We start from the raw sequence: 20,011 nt of genomic DNA, 5'->3' as shown, positions 1-20,011 counted from the left end.
ACGATGTTCTAGTTAGCGACGCTGATTTTGGTTTACGACGTCCTAACTCTTGGTCAATGACCACCTTTTGTGCTCGGAGTGGATGAATTGAGTTGAATTTCTAATAGTCACAGCCAGAGATTTGTCATAAAACTTAAATACCTATGATCAGCTGCTGTTATTGTTCTCCTTCTATCCAATTATGTGGGAGCCACAACCACTGTACGAAAAGTGCGCGGTTCTTAAAGCTGTCAATTATGATTATGACGATGATGACGACGACGATGATGATGATGACGATGACGATGATGATGATGATGATGGTGAATGTGTGATCATGAATGTACCAGATCTTCCAGATGACGCTGACTATGGGAGTCCGCGGTCAGTGTTTTAGTGGGTTGGGTTTTTGCAGAAAAATGAATCCCTTCTACGAACATAGGATACGGAGAAGGAAAATAAGTAGTCATTCAACCGGAATTCCAAAAAGTGCCCAACCGACAACCCAAATAGAGAAAAAACAAAATATTTCTATTGCTTTTCTCTTCAGTGATGTGAAACTTTGGCCTGAATTATAATTGCGCGTGCCCAACTCTGACACTTCTTTCATAGCCTGGTATACAAATCCATCCGTCCAAATTTTGTGTAAATGAAAACGTTTCAGGGAACCATAACAGGCGTAACCTTTCTTAGGCATCGTTCCGTAGTCCAAAATCTAAGATTACCTGTTTGGATAGCCAGCATTTTCTTCAAACGAGGTCAGCTCTCATAAACTTACCAACATTTTCGTCGAACTAAGCCTGCGTGCTCCAACAAGTGTGCCAGGAATGCCGCAGAATGACTTCATCTTGTACGCCGTATGAAAATTCCACCCCATCCTTGAACTTCGATCATCCTTTGTGTTAATCTGACTTAGTTTCTCAAGGCTTCGAAACACCGATGGAGCAGCTGTGGCCTCCCCAAACAGATCCGAGCAAATGGAATTTTGTAAGTCGACTGCTTTTGCGTGATAGTGCAAGAGCAGGGTAGGAGAGTTCACGTAGCATTCCGAGTCCAAAATGTACGTCAAGTCACATGGGCCTGAACGTGACAGAGAAAAGTCACATTGACGGTGGATGTAATATTTGTGGGAACGGAGAAAGCATTTATTGTTTTACTTTGTATATCTGTTTTGAGTCTACGTGTCTGACCATTTAATTCCAAGCAACTATGCAGGTACAACACAGTTTACAGGAACGTTTATACCAGTGTGTGATCCATTTTAAAGGATCATGCTTTTTAGAGCCATTTTGGCCACCTTTTCGTGTCGCGAAAAAGCCAAGCTTAAGCTTTTTTATTTTGACAGTTCCCTTAGACTTAGAACCCAAAACCGGTAGGTTCCCCTATAATCTATACAAACGCACCTCAGCCATGAATGGTCACCTCTTCGTCTGTCAGAAAGACAAACCCAAATGTTTCTGTCCCACAGCTACGTACTATTTGTACGTTTGTGTAAATCCGGGGTAGGATCCAAAGTGCGATCACTTTCCATGTAGGATTGCGTCATAAACGTTTTTCTCAAGATTTCTGCGAAAGTTTCCCCTCAGCATACGTCCAATGGCTTGGCGCCCGCTTGATCGACTCTATGTTACCTTCAATCGTTTACGGCAGCTACGCAGCCCGGATTTAAAAAATGTCAAGCGAATAAGTACCACTGGTAAGAGCGCTGGCTAAAAAGGAAAGCCATTACATAAGAGGGTGAAGCACAATATTATGCCTACATGTCTGAGTCCTGACGTGAAATCTAGCAGAGGATAGAATTTGCTTGGAGCCACCACTCTTTTCGCACTCTTTGGAAAACTGATAATTAAGCTTAAGCAGACATCAACAGACGCAGATACCTTTCCAAACCGTTGGCCTGTCGTCACTTCATCAGCGTTTAGTTGGATGAGAGCTCTGTGCACAGAAAACGTTGATTCAGCAGCAACCCAAAATAGGTCTAACAACACACATTTAGGCAATGATATCCAGTGAGTCTGATAATGGTCATTTTGCACGAAACAGGGATGTCACCTTCCCTCAGAGGAATACGTTGCTCATGATGCTGCTGCAAACTCTTCAAAAACCCATGACTAGGTTTTATCTTTCTCGAAGCGCACCAGGTAGGCGCAGTCCCTGAACTTCAATCAATCTTATGATTCACTTGGACACCATCTTCCTTCTTGCGGCCCATAGCTAGATTCGTAACAGCTGAAACAAAGGACAGACTCTGGAAAAAGGAGCTTAGCTAAGATCCACTATAGTCACCCGTTTGCAAATGAGTTTATTTCGCCAGAAACATCTTTGTAATTTGGAAGTGCTCAATGCGATTGACATTAGAGTAGAGATCCAGAATGAAGCATCTTTAACTTTACTATTCAGGCCAACTCGTCCAAATGTGTGCGCAGCTAATTGAACTACGTTGTCCGTTGGACAGATCATGATACTGAGTTGTATCCTACCGCAACATGGAGTAGCAGTTTCATCTGATATCGCAACCCAGTCTTTTGTTTTGTGCCGACGATCAACAGTCATGTGTTCCAAAGCATACAGAATTTTCCAGGCTATTCACTAATTAACGCAAACGGCGCGGACTAACATTCTATAATGAAGTAACCTCTGGATTTCTTAAGAGCCTCTGCTTGTCCCATGTTTTCCATATCTCTAAAGTAAGGGCAGGCAATAGGTATCATTTTCTTTTCGTCTTTTACATAGGAATATATAAATAGACTGCTGCGTGCTCAGTTTCTCCAACGCCCCACTAATCGTAAGGATCTGTATTTGATCGATGCACAGCGATAACATGTGTCGATGTGTACGATACGAGGGAAGTAACATTTGACATTGTAAAAACAGTAAACGATCTGCTCTGTTCCGTAATCTGGTTATCAGCCGTACATTAAAAAGACGTCTTAGGATCGCCTGTTCCGGGAAAAAGTTGGTTTCAGCTAGGCAGATACTGGGCGAAAGCATGCTGGAGTGGGATTCGAAACTGGATGTCACCTAGAGTGAATATTCTTAAGAATCGTTGGGTGTATTAACCATTTTCAGGTCAAAGCTCACCGGACTAGAAATAGGAGTGGAGTTTGTGGTGAGATCGCGACTCCGGGTGAGGAAGTTAGCTCCGTGAGTTGGTGCACCTTACTCACAAATAAATAAATAAACAGACAGGTATTAAACAGAAAAACAGATAAAAACCAAAAATATTTTTGGCGGCTCTGTGTTTCACGGATCTTCTCTTGCCAAAGTCAAACGCCCAACTTTTGTAACCATCTATCTTCGTTTGACTAGACGCCAAATCGCCAACTGAATTTTCATTTATTCAAAATTCAGTTTTTTTGCAATTGACATACAACGGTAAGAGTCCCACCTCGTTTGGTAATCGTCTGCCACGTCGCATCGGGAATCGCGTCATCGAAAATTGTCACCGAAGCTATTTGACCAAGAAACGACGTGAGAGTACCCCATGTGACGTACTCCTCACCCAAATTCACTTTCATCGCCGTTCCAATATTCAATTCGGTTAGATGATTCAAGTTGGAAGAATTTTTGTCCAAAATTTCGTTCGGCGCTGCAGATTTTAAGCTAATTTTTCGGGAGAAAAATTTTGCAGCCACCTGCCTAACTGGAGTTTTGCAGCCAACATTTTTCATGAGCTTCACGTAGTGAACCCGCTCAACCCATTCTGGACAACCACCAACGTGGAAGATACAGAGGTCCTGGGGAATAAAGCATGAACAAATAGGTGAATTTTATGTCGTCTAAAATAATATCCAATCTGCATTGATAAAGTACTCTGCTTTTGAATCAGTGGCGCTGATGAATGGATTGTAAACTCCCTCAGGGGTCTCCTGAATTATACATGTTGTTAACCAGTAGAAATTAATAGAATTTCCCTAACCTAGTTCACGAGCACAGGCATAAAGATGTGAGAATCACTGAAGCTCATATGCATGCTGGAACTGGAGACTCAGTGCAGTCCCTGGTGGCCAATAGCACACTGATATCATTTCGCATGTTGTACAGCATACAGACTATCTCGAAGATCTCTAGTGAAGTTTCTTTTGTTTTCGGATAGAACTATTTTGGAGAACTGTCCAAACCCGCAGACAACCCAGTTTCAACCAAATTGCTGTTCCATTCATGGAGTGATTGTTTCAGTTTCCGGAGATTACTCCCATATGATAAACTTTTTGATTGATCTTTCAAGCAGTGCCACAGAATCCTAACGACTGATAAACAGACCATGGTAAGTTCAGCAACAGATTTTGTCATGTTGCCGCGTTCTTTGGAAGTTTGGCAGTTTAACTGTGTGATAAAGCTTTGTTTCTACGGCCTCCTCCCAAACAAGACCCGCGGATAATTTATCTCTCCCGACAAGAGTGATCCAACTAACTCGGGAACCGACATTGTTGCCAGTAACCCGCGGTTGCTTTGGATACTTCAGTCGACACCTTGAATTCCCGTTCATCTGAGCGCAGAGGTAGTTCTGTACTGTTACTTGGAGGTATCCAGAAACTGGAAATCTGTTTAAATCCCAGCTGAATCTCCCATCTTCACAGGAATGAGTCATTCAACAATAGCGACTGTTTAGACAGCCTTCGAACACAAACAAATGAGTTCACGTGACAGGTCCGTCATTCGCACCCGCATATAAGCGTCCACGGTATGGTATGTTGAGTAGGGTGAACACATGCTAAATGGAGGATTGGACACAAACCAAAACTGGGGAGGTCAGGTTTGTTGAATATACGATACATTTGCTCGTCCTGCCTCATCAAGATCAATACAAACCAATTATGAGTTATCTCCTTCCGGAAACTATGCTGCGATATCTGAATATCGTACCAGTGACACATGAGATGGATTTCTTGAGCTACATTCAGCTGAAGAATATCGCTAACGAGAGATTCAGCTAGAATTCAGGTGAGCCTGCCGTTAAAAGCAAATTGGTGTCTAACGTGTGTACTTGACGAATTTCATACCAATTGGATTCAAGTAGAACAAATGTTTGATGGAACCTTTTACCTGATGAGCCTAAAGAGGGTTGCAACCGGCTGTGGGCTGCCGAAGAGCTTCCCAGCAGCCTTATGAGTAGTTTCCTCGTAGAAAATCAACCCTATATGTTTCTGGACACATGTTTGATTCGAGGCGTGGAAAGCCACTTTTCAAGCCCAGCACAAGAGTGATTCTGACTTTACGACAAAAATTCGAAATAATTCTTACATGGCAAAGCAGGTCGGTGTATCCGTATTATGTTTTTCACAGTGTGTTGGCTTTTGGAAAATTATCGACGTATCTGAACAGAGACATAGGCAATTGTTCTTCGACCCGAAACTTTAAGTGCTTTTCCGATAACCTACTCTGTCTACCTCAAATTCGTTTGCAAACACAAATGTACTTGCGCAAGTATGTATGCGAGCAGAACGAAAACATGCAATCATAACAACCCTCATACCGAGTGAGAAGAGATCTGTTTCAGTGAATAGTATGAAGCTTAAATGTAAGTCTAATTTTGAGGTGGGCGTTCTTATTGTCATATGTTATTTAGAAACCTATCTGGTGTGAAAAATTTCCAGTTACGTAAATGTACTAAAGGGTGAAACTATTCCTTTCTCAAAACTCTATAGCTCGCTTTTTCCATGAGTCTATCAGATATGTTTCTCAATTTAATAGTGCACGATGGAGTTCGGCAACAGAACCAAATCGAGTTGTACGAACGTACGGACACGAGATCAACTAGTGAGAATAGCATCTACACGCTTCGAGCACACCGGATCCCAAATTTTTCATACCAAAATGTGTTACTTTTTGTAAGTCCGCTGGAACTATGGCTTGTTAATGTCACACTTTCCTCAACCCGTGGCGACAACGATCCTGTTTTTAACAGAGGACTGTCACACGTGTTTCTCTTTTGGTGTAGGCATTGACAGACTTGGGCATCTGAACCAAACCAGGGATGCTGTATGCGTGGGTACGTTCATTCAGTCGATTCAACATGAGCTAGCTGGACGTATTGCACTGCCGGATGGGCTTGTTTAACTAGAAAGAACCGATCAGATGCGCAAACGATGGAGGTACTGTAATATCTATTTCTGCCCATTCAATAAATTGTATACTCATGATAGGCTCATTTTTTCGGGTTGTGTTCACTTGGTAGATTAATGTGAGAATTTTGTAAGGCAAATTCAAAAACATCAAATGTTCCGTCGATATTCACACATGACCCAGGAAAGGATGCTGAGTTAAGTCCCAGTTGGTAACTGTCACTTTACTGTCTACATGCTGGTTGTTTGTTTACGTGAGCAAACACACATAGTGCTAACCCTCCTAGGGACTAAAGGGTTCGGTACCTTGGTCAGTCATGCATAACCACATAACATTCAGGTGACGTTTCGGTGCATGTGGGCTAGCCATATCAAACCGTATGAATCATTGAAAGCAGGCTGGGCGTGCTGGAATTCCTGAGGTAGGTTGATCAGAGTCGTTATAAGCTGATGCTAACAGGAGTCAACAAACACAGTTGGCAATAAAACTGATGGCACACAATTCAGGTGCACTGTGTGTCTTTCACCAAAAATCCTCAGCTGCGGTGGAACTGAGTGAGTATAATGCAATAACGCAGACAGTACAATTCAATCAAGACGTGAGATTTAGTGCAGTCACACTAATCACACACATTTCATGGACTGACCCTCTGAAGGCTCCATTGGAGTCTCCGTCCCTGGCTCACAAACAACGGGCCCCTCAAGTTTCACCGGAAATTCTCTGATTGTCTCGGGACCAGGCGGATAGAATTAATCAAGCAATCCGTCTATTTGTTCCGACCACCATTCTGGAAGTTGGTCTGGTCGTGCAGCCACTTAGCATTGAATGGGGAGCTAGCAGAGCTGCTCTAACAACCACAAAACGGATTACACATTTGGTCCACCATGTCATTGTTAACCACTATGACACCAGCGAAAGCATAGTCCCATTCGGGTAATTCGGCTGGAATTAAGCGTGCATGCTCGGTATCACCTCTTTCTGCAGCACAGGACACGCTGTGAGTACCGGTCGACAAATTATTGACCTGGTAGTTAAAAGGTCCATTTGCTGTCTAATGGATTCATGCGTCATCACTTGACCTAACGTGTACACTCAATGCCGCCTCGTTAACTCCCTGAATCATGACTAACGCTTGAGTGATTTTCAACAGGACCGAGATAATGCACGTCGACCTGCCTGGTTTTGCGGTCACGTCTAGGTGCCCATGATTTGCCCACCTTTCGGTTGCACGAACGTTATCTCTCAACGTGTCACCGCGAAAAACATTCTCACTGCGAGGCAATATTCTACTCTGTATATACATAGAATAGTTGATGTAGTCCTCCACAGGAGTATCTTCCCGGCTAGCTTTGTTGGTTTTTTCATCAAAAAAGTTGCATTGTTCCCAACGATGTCATAAGATGCAAGTGCCGCAGAAAACATCATGTGACTATTTTCCTTAAAGAAAACTACTCACAAGGTTTCTGAAAACTCCTCGACAACCCACGACCGGTTTCGCCCTTCTCGGGGCTCATCAGGTAGGCGCAGTTCCTCAGTTTCCGTCGACCTTATATTCTACCTTGTGATTAGTTTCCTTTATGAAAATATACTGCGATATCTCGAATATCGTGCCAACTGAATCATGAGGCGGCCTGTGTGCAGCACATTCATTTTTAGAATATCATAAAAGAGAGGTTCAGTTGAGTCTCTCGTGAAAGCCAAATTGATTTGCAAATGAGTATATTTAATTAAATTAAATGCTGCACAAATCCCCGTGAAGAAACTGCAACAAACTTTCAAATGCCTCCCAATGGTGAGCGGAAAAATTTCATTTGCAGGCGGGAATCATAAGGTAGAAGAAAATTAAGGTCACTGTAACCTGAAGTAAATCGATCGATTGTAGCTTACAGACACTATGCGTTGGTGTGCCAAAAGAACTTTAATCTAGAGCTGAACATATTTCAACTCAGCAAGAGTGTATCCGCTGTGTGGTGTGTAGATTTTCTGACATAAGGAGCTATATTACGTTTCACATCAGCGTGAGAAAATTCCAGCAATCTTCACAGGGATAAAAGTAACACAAATACATTTTTCATAGATCAGTGTTCAGGTCATCTCAACCTTAGTCACTGAAATCTAATTAGGGAAAGAATAAATTTTCTAGACTACAAGAACTCACCCCGTTAAACTGCGGTAGCTTGAATTCGGCCGAAAAACACCGACTTCCGTTCACAATGATACTCACATATTGTCGCGTGAAAACCATTTTACGAATGTGCGAGAACACAATGGCTAGTGAATGCCACTGAAGAGCAGGAAGATTTTCAGGGCCACAAACCTGAAAATAATGGGGGTCAGTAGATCTGTGTGTGTGTGCGAAATGGCTGGTTTGATGGATCAGGATAGTAGCTGGTTAAATAAACCGTAGAGCTGGTGAAGCAAGTAGTATACTCCATTTTAGTAGGTCGTTATTTTGCAATAGTTTGACCTTGATTTTCTCAGAACTTGCTGTTTGCAGCTTGGTCATTCCCTAGTGTCTCGCAGAGCATAAAGCGTAAAATGTGGAAATCTGATGAAAACAATAGCGACTTACAAAGAAGTACTCCGTTGCGTCGTCTTGAGCCAGGCAAATAAACTAGAAGGCGTTTACAGCTTGTGGAAAGATCCCACCGAGACATAAATGTTCCTCCCCTGGATGTGCCTTTTGCTTGAGTATACTTTATAAGAGGGAGGCTAACACGAATATCTATAAATTCACGTTAGTCTTCCTATCAAGCGTCCGAAACGTGCCAAAAAAACTCGTTTTCGAGATGTTCTAAGACAACCTGGGAGCATTCCTACTGGAATCTGAATTAGAGTTGGAATATGTTGGGTTAGTATCCGCACACTTGATTAGTATGGACGTAACACACTACTCATAAGGTTACTGAAAACTCTTCGATAGCTCACAATCAGTTTTGACCCTCTCCAGGCTCATCAGGTAGGCGCAGTCCCCAATTTTCCATCAACTTTATGTTTCACTTGAACCTAAACTGGACAGATTTCAACAAATACACTCACCTACATGTCAAATTGGTTTTGACGAGGGCTCACCTGGAAGCCAGCCTAATCTCTCGTTTATTATGTCTTTCTTAAATGCTAGTAATCTGTGGTAAGACACACCAATCAGAGAGATCACAAATTTAATCCTGTTCGGGTGGCACTAGCCCGCTAATTATCGCCAAACTAAGTAAATGAGATTAAACTACTTAATAGTGCCTATAAAAATCACTGACAAATTTTAACACCGCCACCACATTTTTCCTCAGCATCAGCCTCCTTCTCCCTATCACTATCAGTCACATTACTGTACAAAAATTTGTTTTACAGAAATACAATCAAAACCGCGCGCTTTTTGGCTCCAATGTGACTTTTTCTGAGTGACTGTTGTTGTGACTGCTGGTTGGCAATCATCGGCTGCTACTAACTCTGAACGTGAACGGAAGTTTTAGCTACAAACACTGGACTAATCTATTCACCTCTCCAGTGCGATCACTGGAGATTTGGAATAGCAGGAAAGTAGAAATGTCTCTTTTTGGTGTGACGATTCAACGGAATACGGAACTATGGACTTTTGTGAGTCAAAATATACTTGGATTTTTCTCCTTGTGACATTGTATCCGACTTACATTAGTAATTGGTTATTTTCTCTAGAGACTCCACAGGGCCATTAGCCACTAAACAGCTGCGGGTTTAAATCCCGATTTCATACTGATGCTTGTTTGGACTTGACGGTGACCGAAGTAATCCCGGTATCAATACGTAGCTAACAATGCACTCTTACTTCCTGGTAAGGGGTGCCCATTGCAGTATAGCGGCCAGATGGAGCCTGATAGTGGCAGTGAAAAGCCAAATTGATATGTGAATGTGTATTTATCAAAATCTGTCCAACTCGTGTTTGAGTAGAGAATACAATTGGCTGAAACTCGGTACTGAGCCGAATAGATAAACCCTGAGATGAGCGGAACTGATCGTAGACTGTCAAAGAGTTTTCAGTAAACTGTGAAAATATACTGCGATGTCTTGAACATACCGTGCCAATTGAAACATGAGGGAGCCTTTATGCAGCACATTCAGTTGAATAATACCGTAAATGAGAGACTCATTTGAGTCTCCCGTGAAAATCAAACCGATTGGCAAATGGGTACACTTGTCGAAATCTGTCCAATCTGAGTTCAAGAAGAACATACGGTCGACAGAAACTCGGGGACTGCGCCTACTTGATGAGGGTTTTTGAAGAGTCTTCAGCACCCTTACGAATGACATATTATGTCTATAAATTTATCGCGATATTTCAAATATCGTACTGACTGAAACATGAGGCGGTCAGCAGAATATTCGGTTGCTTAAAGACATCACAAACGAGAGATTCAAGTGGCTTGCAGGTCAGTCAATCGTAAAAGCCAAGTTGATATTCAAAGAGTGCATTTATCGATACTTTATTTGTCAGACACCTTGGAACAACCGCAGAAACCTCTTTTAATGGAAAATCTACATTGCTTAGAGTGAGCCGCAGCAGTTTAGCGTCTCACAGCGAGACGTGAATATTCCTCCTGGCGCATTTTACCACACTCTAGGTTATCACCAAGGGGTGTTGATTGCGGTATTTCTGCAAGTAGTGGTACTATCGTATGTGTTTCACACCCGGTCAACATGAAAATCACTTTAGAAGACCATACAAGTGTGATCCTTTTTACCGTTTTTACGTTTTCTCAACCTTTTATTTGTCTCTGATAAATCCTATTCTTTTACGGTTTTTGAAAGTCAGAGGAAAAACAAGCTTTGGAAATAGAGTAAAAATTTACCTTAAGTAGCTCTACCCAAAAGTGCCTCAACTAGACGTGGACCGTTCTGTCTCAGACCGGTGAACTTTTCAGCATCAACAACTTCCAAAAAAAAATTAAATTGAATCGACCCAGTCACTCTTGGAGTATGAAAAATCTTTTACATCATCCTACTAAAAACAATAACAAGACAAAATGGCGACAAATACCTCTAACCAAGGTGTTAAACGATGTATTTCAAGTTGACTGCTGAAAATAAAATCGTATTACCGCTTTTTATGACTTGGTTTGACTTCTTCTTTCATTCTACGCGTTGTGGAAATCATCTACAATTGCGGTTAATTCGATTTTAGCTAGAGTAGCTGTCGCATCACCAATGTCAGTATGCCCACAGCTTCATGACGTCAGCACTTACCTGCTCGTAAATCGACAGAGACTGAAGCACTGATGGTGTACCATGTTCCGACAGCGATTACCGGCAGGCCGAATTATAGACATTACTCGTCATCGCAATGCAGTCACATCACAGCTGTCGTGGGGAAGATCGGTGAAATTAGCCCCAAGGTTTCGCAATGATGTTTACTAAAGTACGATACTGGTTCGACAAAGTTGTGTGACTGTCCCGGGACGAGATGACGAGTTCGTTAAAAGGCTTCGGAACAAACTACTCAGGCAGGTTCAGGCGAGAATAGCACACCAGCCTTCTTCGAGGCACACAACCCTCTATAAAACCCTACACCAGTAGATATCATCATAGCCAATAAGCTTTTCCCAAGTTCCATACATCTATTGCTTAATACTGAATGCTGTCCTAAATCCGGACCGGTTTCCCAAACGGCAGTAAGTTACGTTTTTTTCTATTCTGTGTTTCTTGGGATTTAACCATGACCTTAGCAGATTTTCATGCCACAAGACGGCTGAATGAACTTCGAAACTATCAACAACCCCATTGCAGTAAGTATGAGATCGTCTTGGGCTCACCTACAGATAAATGCTGATGCTTCGGAACAATTCACCAGCTCCTGCACATGAGTGCTTCAAAAACTCATGACACAATGCAGCTAACTCCATTTTAACTACCCTGTTTCTAGACCGATAAAACATATAAGGTTGTTTCAATAAGAACAAAAGCTGGGATGGTCTAGTACTTATAGTGTGATGGCTTGTTACCCAAGTGCATGATTGTTTGCGCAACTGGTGACGCTGAGCAATCGACGCTGTGTAAATTTAAGATGCGCCCTGTCTGCTTCCTTCTGTCATACTTTAGATACAGCTTTTGTATCTGTATTTCTCAATTTGTATGACGTTTTAGCGTTGATGTGGAGCGTGACGTATTGTTGTGACAGGATAACAGGATGTTTGCAGATGATTCTGTCGATGAACACGTGAGAATATCCGCAGGTTTCACACGTATTGGTCTTCTAGGGACCTCAGATTTTCGCCTTCGTGTTCCCAGTAGAAAACGCATTTTTCACATTAACAGTAGCGTCAAACTTCTAAAAACACCAACTTAGCAGGGACATCAATGTATTTTTTTCAAAATGTTTGATGCCGCGGACCAATTCTCAAACCCCAGGTAACCTCAGTAAGTTTCCAGTGTGGAATTCCTCAATTCTCTAAGCTTCTCCCCAGTAAACAGTTGTGAAAAGTTCTAATGTCAAGTGCATCAGAGTTACACTTTTCAAAGTCCAGTCACGTACAGCAAACAGGGGATACGATCTGGTGTAGTTTTGGACACAAAATCGTTTGTGCTCTGCCAATGGATCTATGTAGGACTATTGCTGGGGAGGATAATTACCAGGGTGCCAGGAACTACGAAATTCCTGTACCACAGCGTCGCCCCACCGACCAACTGCAAAGGACTCGGCCGCTTGGACATCTGCTCAAAAAAGACAAAAAGCCAGAACGGAAATTTGAGCATCCATCTCAAACTGAATGAATGTTCGCTGCCCTAAGTAGGGTTTTGAATGCGCTTGACCACAGACGGGCAGTGATTACCCATAGATGACTGTCAAGGGTATTAGCAGTCACCTGATCCACAAACTAACTGTTCTCATTTCACTGGGTTTACAGAACCGATAATTCACCGCTCCGAGTCTAGTTTTGCATAATACGTAAATGAGCTCCATTGCTTTTAAACCTCAGAAGACCGACAGCTGAATGGGATTCGTCAAATGCTTTTTCCACGGTGAAAATGATAAAATTGTAATAGCATTATATAGAGTTTTTTCAAGAATTAGCTTCATTCGATATTCTCAAAGCACAATTAATGGTTCTTACATTCAGAAACAGCATTTTCTCATCACTCAGTTGTGTTGCTTACCGGCATATATTGATATTCTCCTTCGTTTGCCACTGCAATTATCAGATACCCAGCTGCGGTGAAAAATATTTCCAACCCGCTTCCACTGGTCTCGAGCATTCGAAGCAGGCAGTACCTCTTATTGGTTTGAATGGTGCTGTCCGACAGTCCAGGATTGGCTGATTTCAATGCGTGTTCGACTGATAACCAAAAGTGGAAACTAAGGCCTGATTTGGAAGTTTTAAAACTCGATATGTGGTCCAGTGGTGACGATCTGAAGACAGGAGGGATTTTACATTTTATTAATTGTAACGGCACGGTCGTTTGCGCAGGTCAACCGTCGCGAACAAGAATTCGGCTAGCATTGCAATTGTTTTGGAAGGCACTATGCGAACTCAGAACTAGTCATAATCACTGAAGTCCTAATAGCCATCCAGCTAGGGAGCTGAAACTGTACCGGAGTTCTTTGAAAAAGGGTGATTATGCTGCAATAAAGCCAAGCTACATGGGTCCTCTTACCCATTTTGGGTTCATCAGATAAACTTACAGATATGGGTCACATTAATACAAATCAACAAATTTCGATTTACCTGCAAGCCCAAATCCCAAGGTCACTTTTATTCTTTGAAGAATTGCAATCATTCTGGCCTGAATGCTATGCGAACGCACATGTAATGGGCAGACCTGACTAGATTCCTGCTTCATCAAAGTCGCTGCATGTTTGCCCTTCAAAACAACCACAAATCAAGTGACACACAAGTACTGTGGATCTCAGTGCATGCAGAGCGTACTGTGGGGCAATCAACACGTGGCAAGTCCTCTCCATTATCATTTTATATGGAGGATTTCTTCCCAATATGGCAGTATTACTGAGCATAGTAACACATGAGAAATAATTGTTATATAAACTGAGCCCACCAAATTCTAACAAATTCTTTATTACGCCTCGACCTGATTCATCTTTGGGGTTTCACTAACAGATTTTGCTGTAGCAGCAACACCTTTAACTCCTCCAAATCCAACAGACATGAGTTCCAATTGACACACTTGCCAAAGGACCACATCTAACTATTTTACAGTGAATGTGGCAAGTGTGATGAAAAGCGGATGGCATGGTCTTATTACAAATCAATCGGCACCCTTCTGTTGGTTTATGAGCTACAAGATGGTTTCCAGCTTTTCGACCAAGCATGGGAACCCCCAATCAAAGCAGCTCAACAAGCACAACCGCCGATGGAATCACACTGAGTCATCGCATAGGCCGTTCCACCTCTCACGTCTCACGTCCGCATATAATCCACCACGCTGTGACTTAAGTTCGCCCTTTGAGATTGCCAGCAGAAATAGAACAAATCGTAGGAGATGGATTTGCAGGTTGCCGGACTCCAAAATATCTGCTCCAACACTCTGTTCTCCAAAAATTTCGTGCTCGTAGACATATGCTGAAGATTATTCTCCCAAAACACACCATTCCCATAACTGGGCGCCGTGTTTTCTTCAGTGTCTGTGGCCTAGTTTTGAACGGAAACTGATGAGGACTTCCTTGATCATCCATGTCTCTTTCCATTCTTGATTTTTTTCTAAATTACGATTTAAATGAAACTTTCTATTACAGGAATTCAACATGTAATTATTCAAAGCCCCCGACACCCCCTACAACGCAAATATGTTGAGCTGGGGCAATAAAATGGAGCACATAGTAAAGGTAGTCCAGCAGCTAGGTCCGGAGCGAAACAATCTGATTGCGCTGTGCCGCGGTTTAATGAAGCAGCCCGGTGCATTTCGCAAACTACTGAAATTCACCCAGTCTCCCTTAATCAGGAAATAAGTCAAGTTGTCTGATAAAAATCGTATTTTATGGTGCTCTAGGGAGACGGGTTTTGTGCAAGGGGGCCACCGAGACTGAAATTACCATTCAGATCACAGAGGTGGCCACCGCTGAAACAATAATGATTGGTAGATGGGCTTGTCCTGTCAAACTGGGGCGGATGTTTTTAGATGGGCTTTTGGCGTGGGGTAAGCTTTCGAAGTCTAGCGCTCAACTGGATAGTAAGGGAGGCCATCGCTCGAGTCGGTGCTCAACTGATTACTGAAGGACATTTAAACTTAAGATAGCATGTGCATGGTACTGACAGTTTTTCCTACAACATCACAGTGAAAAATGTAGCGCATGTTCGCATGAGTTTACCATATTTTGTCGCAGGGCTGTCAGTAACACTTGATTGAACACTGGGACTTTACCGTTGCACTTTATCCAGGAGTAATGTAGATACAGTGCAGGTAAAAACTGTAATTGTGTGGAGAAGAGATAGACCCGGAGACGAGACGGCTAAACAGTCACTGTAATAAGTCCCTTTTTATGGATAAAATCGAAGCACACTTGTGTTGTGCACTGCCTCGCACAATGACACTTCCTGTGTACATACATTCTATAGAACAAGTTGAGTATTAAAGGCCATAGCTTTGTACACTCTAGTGATACAGGTCCGAAGGCGTTCACAACGGCCAAAACGGGTGTAAGCTCCAATGAGGAACAACAAGTTCAGTCTAAAAATACATGGGTTTTTGAAGGCTAGAGGCGTATAGCAACAAATGGAGAGGTACCATACCACGGGAGGCTGCTCACCCACTTAAGGCCCGGCGCTGGGGTGCTAGTCTTTCAGCAGTTACAAGACACCTTAACTTTAGAATCAGATCAGTGCAACAACCGTTTCGTCCTTAGTTGAGCTTCGAACTTTTGTCTTTTCAAACGGACCTTCTGACCTTGGGGATCGATTCCAGAAATTGCACTTGGTTTTATGCTCCCTCCTTTCCAGATAGCTGGGTCTGACACAGGTGCTTCTGCTGGAAAAATAGTTTAATTCGGCTATGACATATATTCAAGCAAGAATTTCAAAGATGAAATTACTTGTTCTTTCTTCTATCAATGCTAATTCAACACTTTCATCAACCTCAAACAAGAAATAATTCTGAACCTCTTGTTTTCTTGGGAAAACTCAGTTGCACATGGGTATCTGTCGATACATGACAGCTTACTATTCTAGAGTTGACCGGTAGTTTTTCCTGTGTTATGTTATATTATGTTATTAATACTACTATGATATATTTGGGCATTTCATGTTGTGTTTATGGGTCGTCCATAAACGAAGGTCCTCCAATGTCCCACTGACGAGAAACTTTCAGTTTGCCTCAGCTAAGGGCGATTGTTCTCGCATGAAGCCGTCACTGCTTCTGCGAACGTAGCGCATATAGTTCAATTTTGTAGGAAGCACAGTTACAAAACCGTGCATGCACAGTTTAACAGGAAGAACGCAATCAAACATCACCTTACTATCAACGATTATCAGCTGAATTACACCTACCAATGGTGGTGTTTTTGTGTTGGTGTTGGTGTTGACCTACCCTATGGAAGCATAACAGTCTATATCACGACTGTTTTTTTGTTTACACAATGACAGGTTCATGATAAAACAATTGTGACAATTCTTGTTGCAAAACTCATCATGAAGGGAGGCCGAAAAGTCTACTTTGGAAAACTTTGAAGGAAAGAGACGGTGAGGAGAAGGGCCAATGTAGCCCGCCCTAGTGTATACCTGCGTCTGATGTAATGCGATAGAAGAACCAGCAACGCCCATTCCAAAGATCGTAGCAACTGGTTAAGTAGTTAGGTATAGTGATGGATCACAGACGAAAATTCAACAAAATAGGACGGATGACCATGTGTTTGGGATGTTTGAGTTAAGCATAAAATCAGTAGTTATTTTGGATTTCTGGATGCCCTGATCCTCCTGCTTAGTCAACAATACTCAATACAAATCATAGCAAAACCGATCAGTTTGTAATTCTTTCGTGGGGTACCATGCAAGCACAGGGCTAGTTCAGATTGTAGCAAAAGGACCAAATCAAATTTCACGAAGTATTGGGATGCCTACTTGTACTGCAATATTTCAGTTAGATTAAGTTCACAAAAATTACTCACTCTTCCTTGCCTTCAGGTTCAGGAAATAGAGGGAAAATCAGGATACTGTCTGTCGGACGAGCGAATTCAAACCAATAACCACTGTTTGGTATAGGAGACAGTTTGGAAGACCCTGTCTTTGAGATTTTGGCAAGCATCTGTGGAATAAAGAAGTGGGACAGACAAGGAGAACATAGCCAAATGAGACTACACATGAAATTGTTGAAAGGTTACTGAACGGACACATCAAGTCGTAGTCAGTGGTATCAACCAGTTGGCACTGGACGTTTTGTCCAACATACTGCGTGAAATGCTTTCAATGCCACTCAAATTCGTTGATACATCAAACCACTCTAAATGAAACCTTCTAATTTAAGAAGAGGCCCAGTGGAAGAAAGGAAGGGATATAACATGTGATACAAAGACTGTCTCCTAAGCGATTCTCTCATTCAATAGTGAAAATGTATTCTTGGTTCAGCATGGCAATAACATTTCTATATGAACTTACAACTGCTGCACACGATATGCTTGCCATCAGACTTCAATTTTTTTCCATGTATACAATATATAGCCAATAAAATTTGAACAACAGTGTTCCGTATAGTACAACGGTGTTCAGTCTTTGGAAGTTTTTCTGTATCATGTTTCTAACCCACCAAATGGAATTACTTTTTTTAAACCCTTTAATTTTTTTATCAGGTCTCTGTTTCTAAAACAGCGTATCAGGACAAGGGCTGGCGGCCACCTTAAAGGCCACCACATGCGAATCGAAACAGCTTAGTCGAAGTTGCAGATCACAGTGTTATCGTTTGTAAACCGGGCCATTGCTTGTCCGGTAGGGCCGCTATGCTACGGCCTAGCAATCATGAGTTTGTGAATTATGTTGCATCTACTGAGACGTTGTTGTCTCTGAATAATACCTACCCATTTCAGTTATCGGACATGTATCGTGGCAAGGTGTTGCTAGGTTTATTGGGACATATTGGCACCATTTTTCTACTGTTTTCTGCCATCAAATGACCCCTCCAATAGCAGTCTTACCAACTGCTGATCAGAAGCAGTGCGTACCTCATGACCCCTGAGTAAGGTTCAAACCCGCGACCTCTCGGCCAGTAGTCCATGGTTAGGGCGTTCGGTCATGATCAGTTGTGATGTACAGACATTCGCACAGAATACAGCGCCACTTATCCTTCGGTCGCAGAATTCCTATCTCGTGGTCATGTGCTGACCAGCTCCTCAAGTGGCTACTTCTCAAACGGTAGGTTTACGAGTCTCGTGAGTTATCCTCTCTTGTGAGTTACTTACAATTGGTTGAAAATTTTGGTCAGGACTTCCCCACCGAGCCGCTACCGCAGCAAACATTATTATAGACGAGAGGTAGAACTGATATTTAGTTGCCTTTCAGTAACAGCAAGCTAGTTTTCAAAAAGGTGTATGCTGCCACTTGGGTAAAAATAAAGCTGAGATTCGGGAATTAGGGCTACCCGACGAGTAACATGAAGATCTCAAGGTTATTGGCCTGTCGAAGGGTCAACAGTGCCGGATCGAATAAAATGGACTTTTCCACCTATGGATCTCTATGTGTACCTTGTTAGCCTTATCGTTTCTTTGGAATCCTCGGATCACAAGTGTGCCGCTTTCACACTCTCCTCAATGACTTTCGATTCTAATGTACTTGTCTTTCTTTTAAGAACCATGTGTATCAGCCCAAAATGCCGCTTCGGACAATCCGATCCCATCCCACCACTCTAGCTAAGTTCACCGGAACGATTCAACTAAAGGATAAGATCCGTCTCCCTTGGACAGTCACCTTCGTTGTTATCCTCTCTTGTGAGTTACTTACAATTGGTTGAAAATTTTGGTCAGGACTTCCCCACCGAGCCGCTACCGCAGCAAACATTATTATAGACGAGAGGTAGAACTGATATTTAGTTGCCTTTCAGTAACAGCAAGCTAGTTTTCAAAAAGGTGTATGCTGCCACTTGGGTAAAAATAAAGCTGAGATTCGGGAATTAGGGCTACCCGACGAGTAACATGAAGATCTCAAGGTTATTGGCCTGTCGAAGGGTCAACAGTGCCGGATCGAATAAAATGGACTTTTCCACCTATGGATCTCTATGTGTACCTTGTTAGCCTTATCGTTTCTTTGGAATCCTCGGATCACAAGTGTGCCGCTTTCACACTCTCCTCAATGACTTTCGATTCTAATGTACTTGTCTTTCTTTTAAGAACCATGTGTATCAGCCCAAAATGCCGCTTCGGACAATCCGATCCCATCCCACCACTCTAGCTAAGTTCACCGGAACGATTCAACTAAAGGATAAGATCCGTCTCCCTTGGACAGTTCACCTTCGTTGCTATACTAATTTTTTTTCAGTCTTTCTTCCCCCAGGTCCACTGTCACTTCTGTCCAAAACTGGATGGTGGTGAACGCACACTCCTCAAGCTAAACCGAATGATCTACCTTAATACTTACTTTAGCTGACAACATAGATCATAACGGACATTTGTATCTGTACAGCAGCCGAAATATTTGCTGCCACCAGCATTAAGCCGTGCGCTGTTCACAAACTACTAGAACTCAAGTCGAGCACAGCACCATCTGGGACCACCTGCAAGCATGAATCCCCTGATGCTTCATCCACTATCAGCTTCCGCTGACATGCTATCTTCTACAGTCTGACTGTGATAAAACCAAATATCTTTGAACTTCAGATGTGCCTGTGAATTTACTCCGGCGAAAAATGCTTGCAGGAAATGATTATAGCTCAATTTGATGGATCCCGGTAAGCCGGGCCAAACTGAGTACAAGGGCGAGCAGTAAACTTTCTGACCGAAAACCGGAGTCAAAATGGATAGTCAGGATGCTTCCGAAAATTATTGCACAATTCGGAAACTCTGGTT

At 42.5% G+C, this 20,011-nt stretch overlaps 2 protein-coding genes across 2 annotated transcripts in view; one reads left to right on the top strand and one right to left on the bottom strand.

Moving 5' to 3' along the window:
* The window catches only part of T265_08457 (hypothetical protein), a gene marked incomplete at both ends in the record, with an annotated part of 134,808 nt that overhangs the window by 72,930 nt on the left and 41,867 nt on the right, over positions 1-20,011 (bottom strand). Inside the window, 6 exons of the mRNA XM_009174264.1 lie at positions 758-1,059; positions 3,368-3,716; positions 8,204-8,362; positions 12,646-12,726; positions 13,171-13,423; positions 17,129-17,265. Coding sequence (XP_009172528.1) covers positions 758-1,059; positions 3,368-3,716; positions 8,204-8,362; positions 12,646-12,726; positions 13,171-13,423; positions 17,129-17,265 — 1,281 coding nt within the window. The remainder of the gene's footprint in view (positions 1-757; positions 1,060-3,367; positions 3,717-8,203; positions 8,363-12,645; positions 12,727-13,170; positions 13,424-17,128; positions 17,266-20,011) is intronic.
* On the top strand, positions 182-19,592 carry T265_08456 (hypothetical protein; the record flags this gene model as incomplete). The annotated part of the gene is made up of 3 exons (XM_009174263.1): positions 182-363; positions 3,049-3,106; positions 19,500-19,592. The coding sequence occupies 3 exons, from the start codon at positions 182-184 to the stop codon at positions 19,590-19,592; spliced, it is 333 nt and encodes a 110-aa protein (XP_009172527.1).

Source organism: Opisthorchis viverrini, assembly GCF_000715545.1.
Source record: "Opisthorchis viverrini unplaced genomic scaffold opera_v5_217, whole genome shotgun sequence".
Lineage (NCBI taxonomy): Eukaryota > Metazoa > Platyhelminthes > Trematoda > Opisthorchiida > Opisthorchiidae > Opisthorchis > Opisthorchis viverrini.
This window is presented reverse-complemented; position numbering and strand designations above follow the sequence as displayed.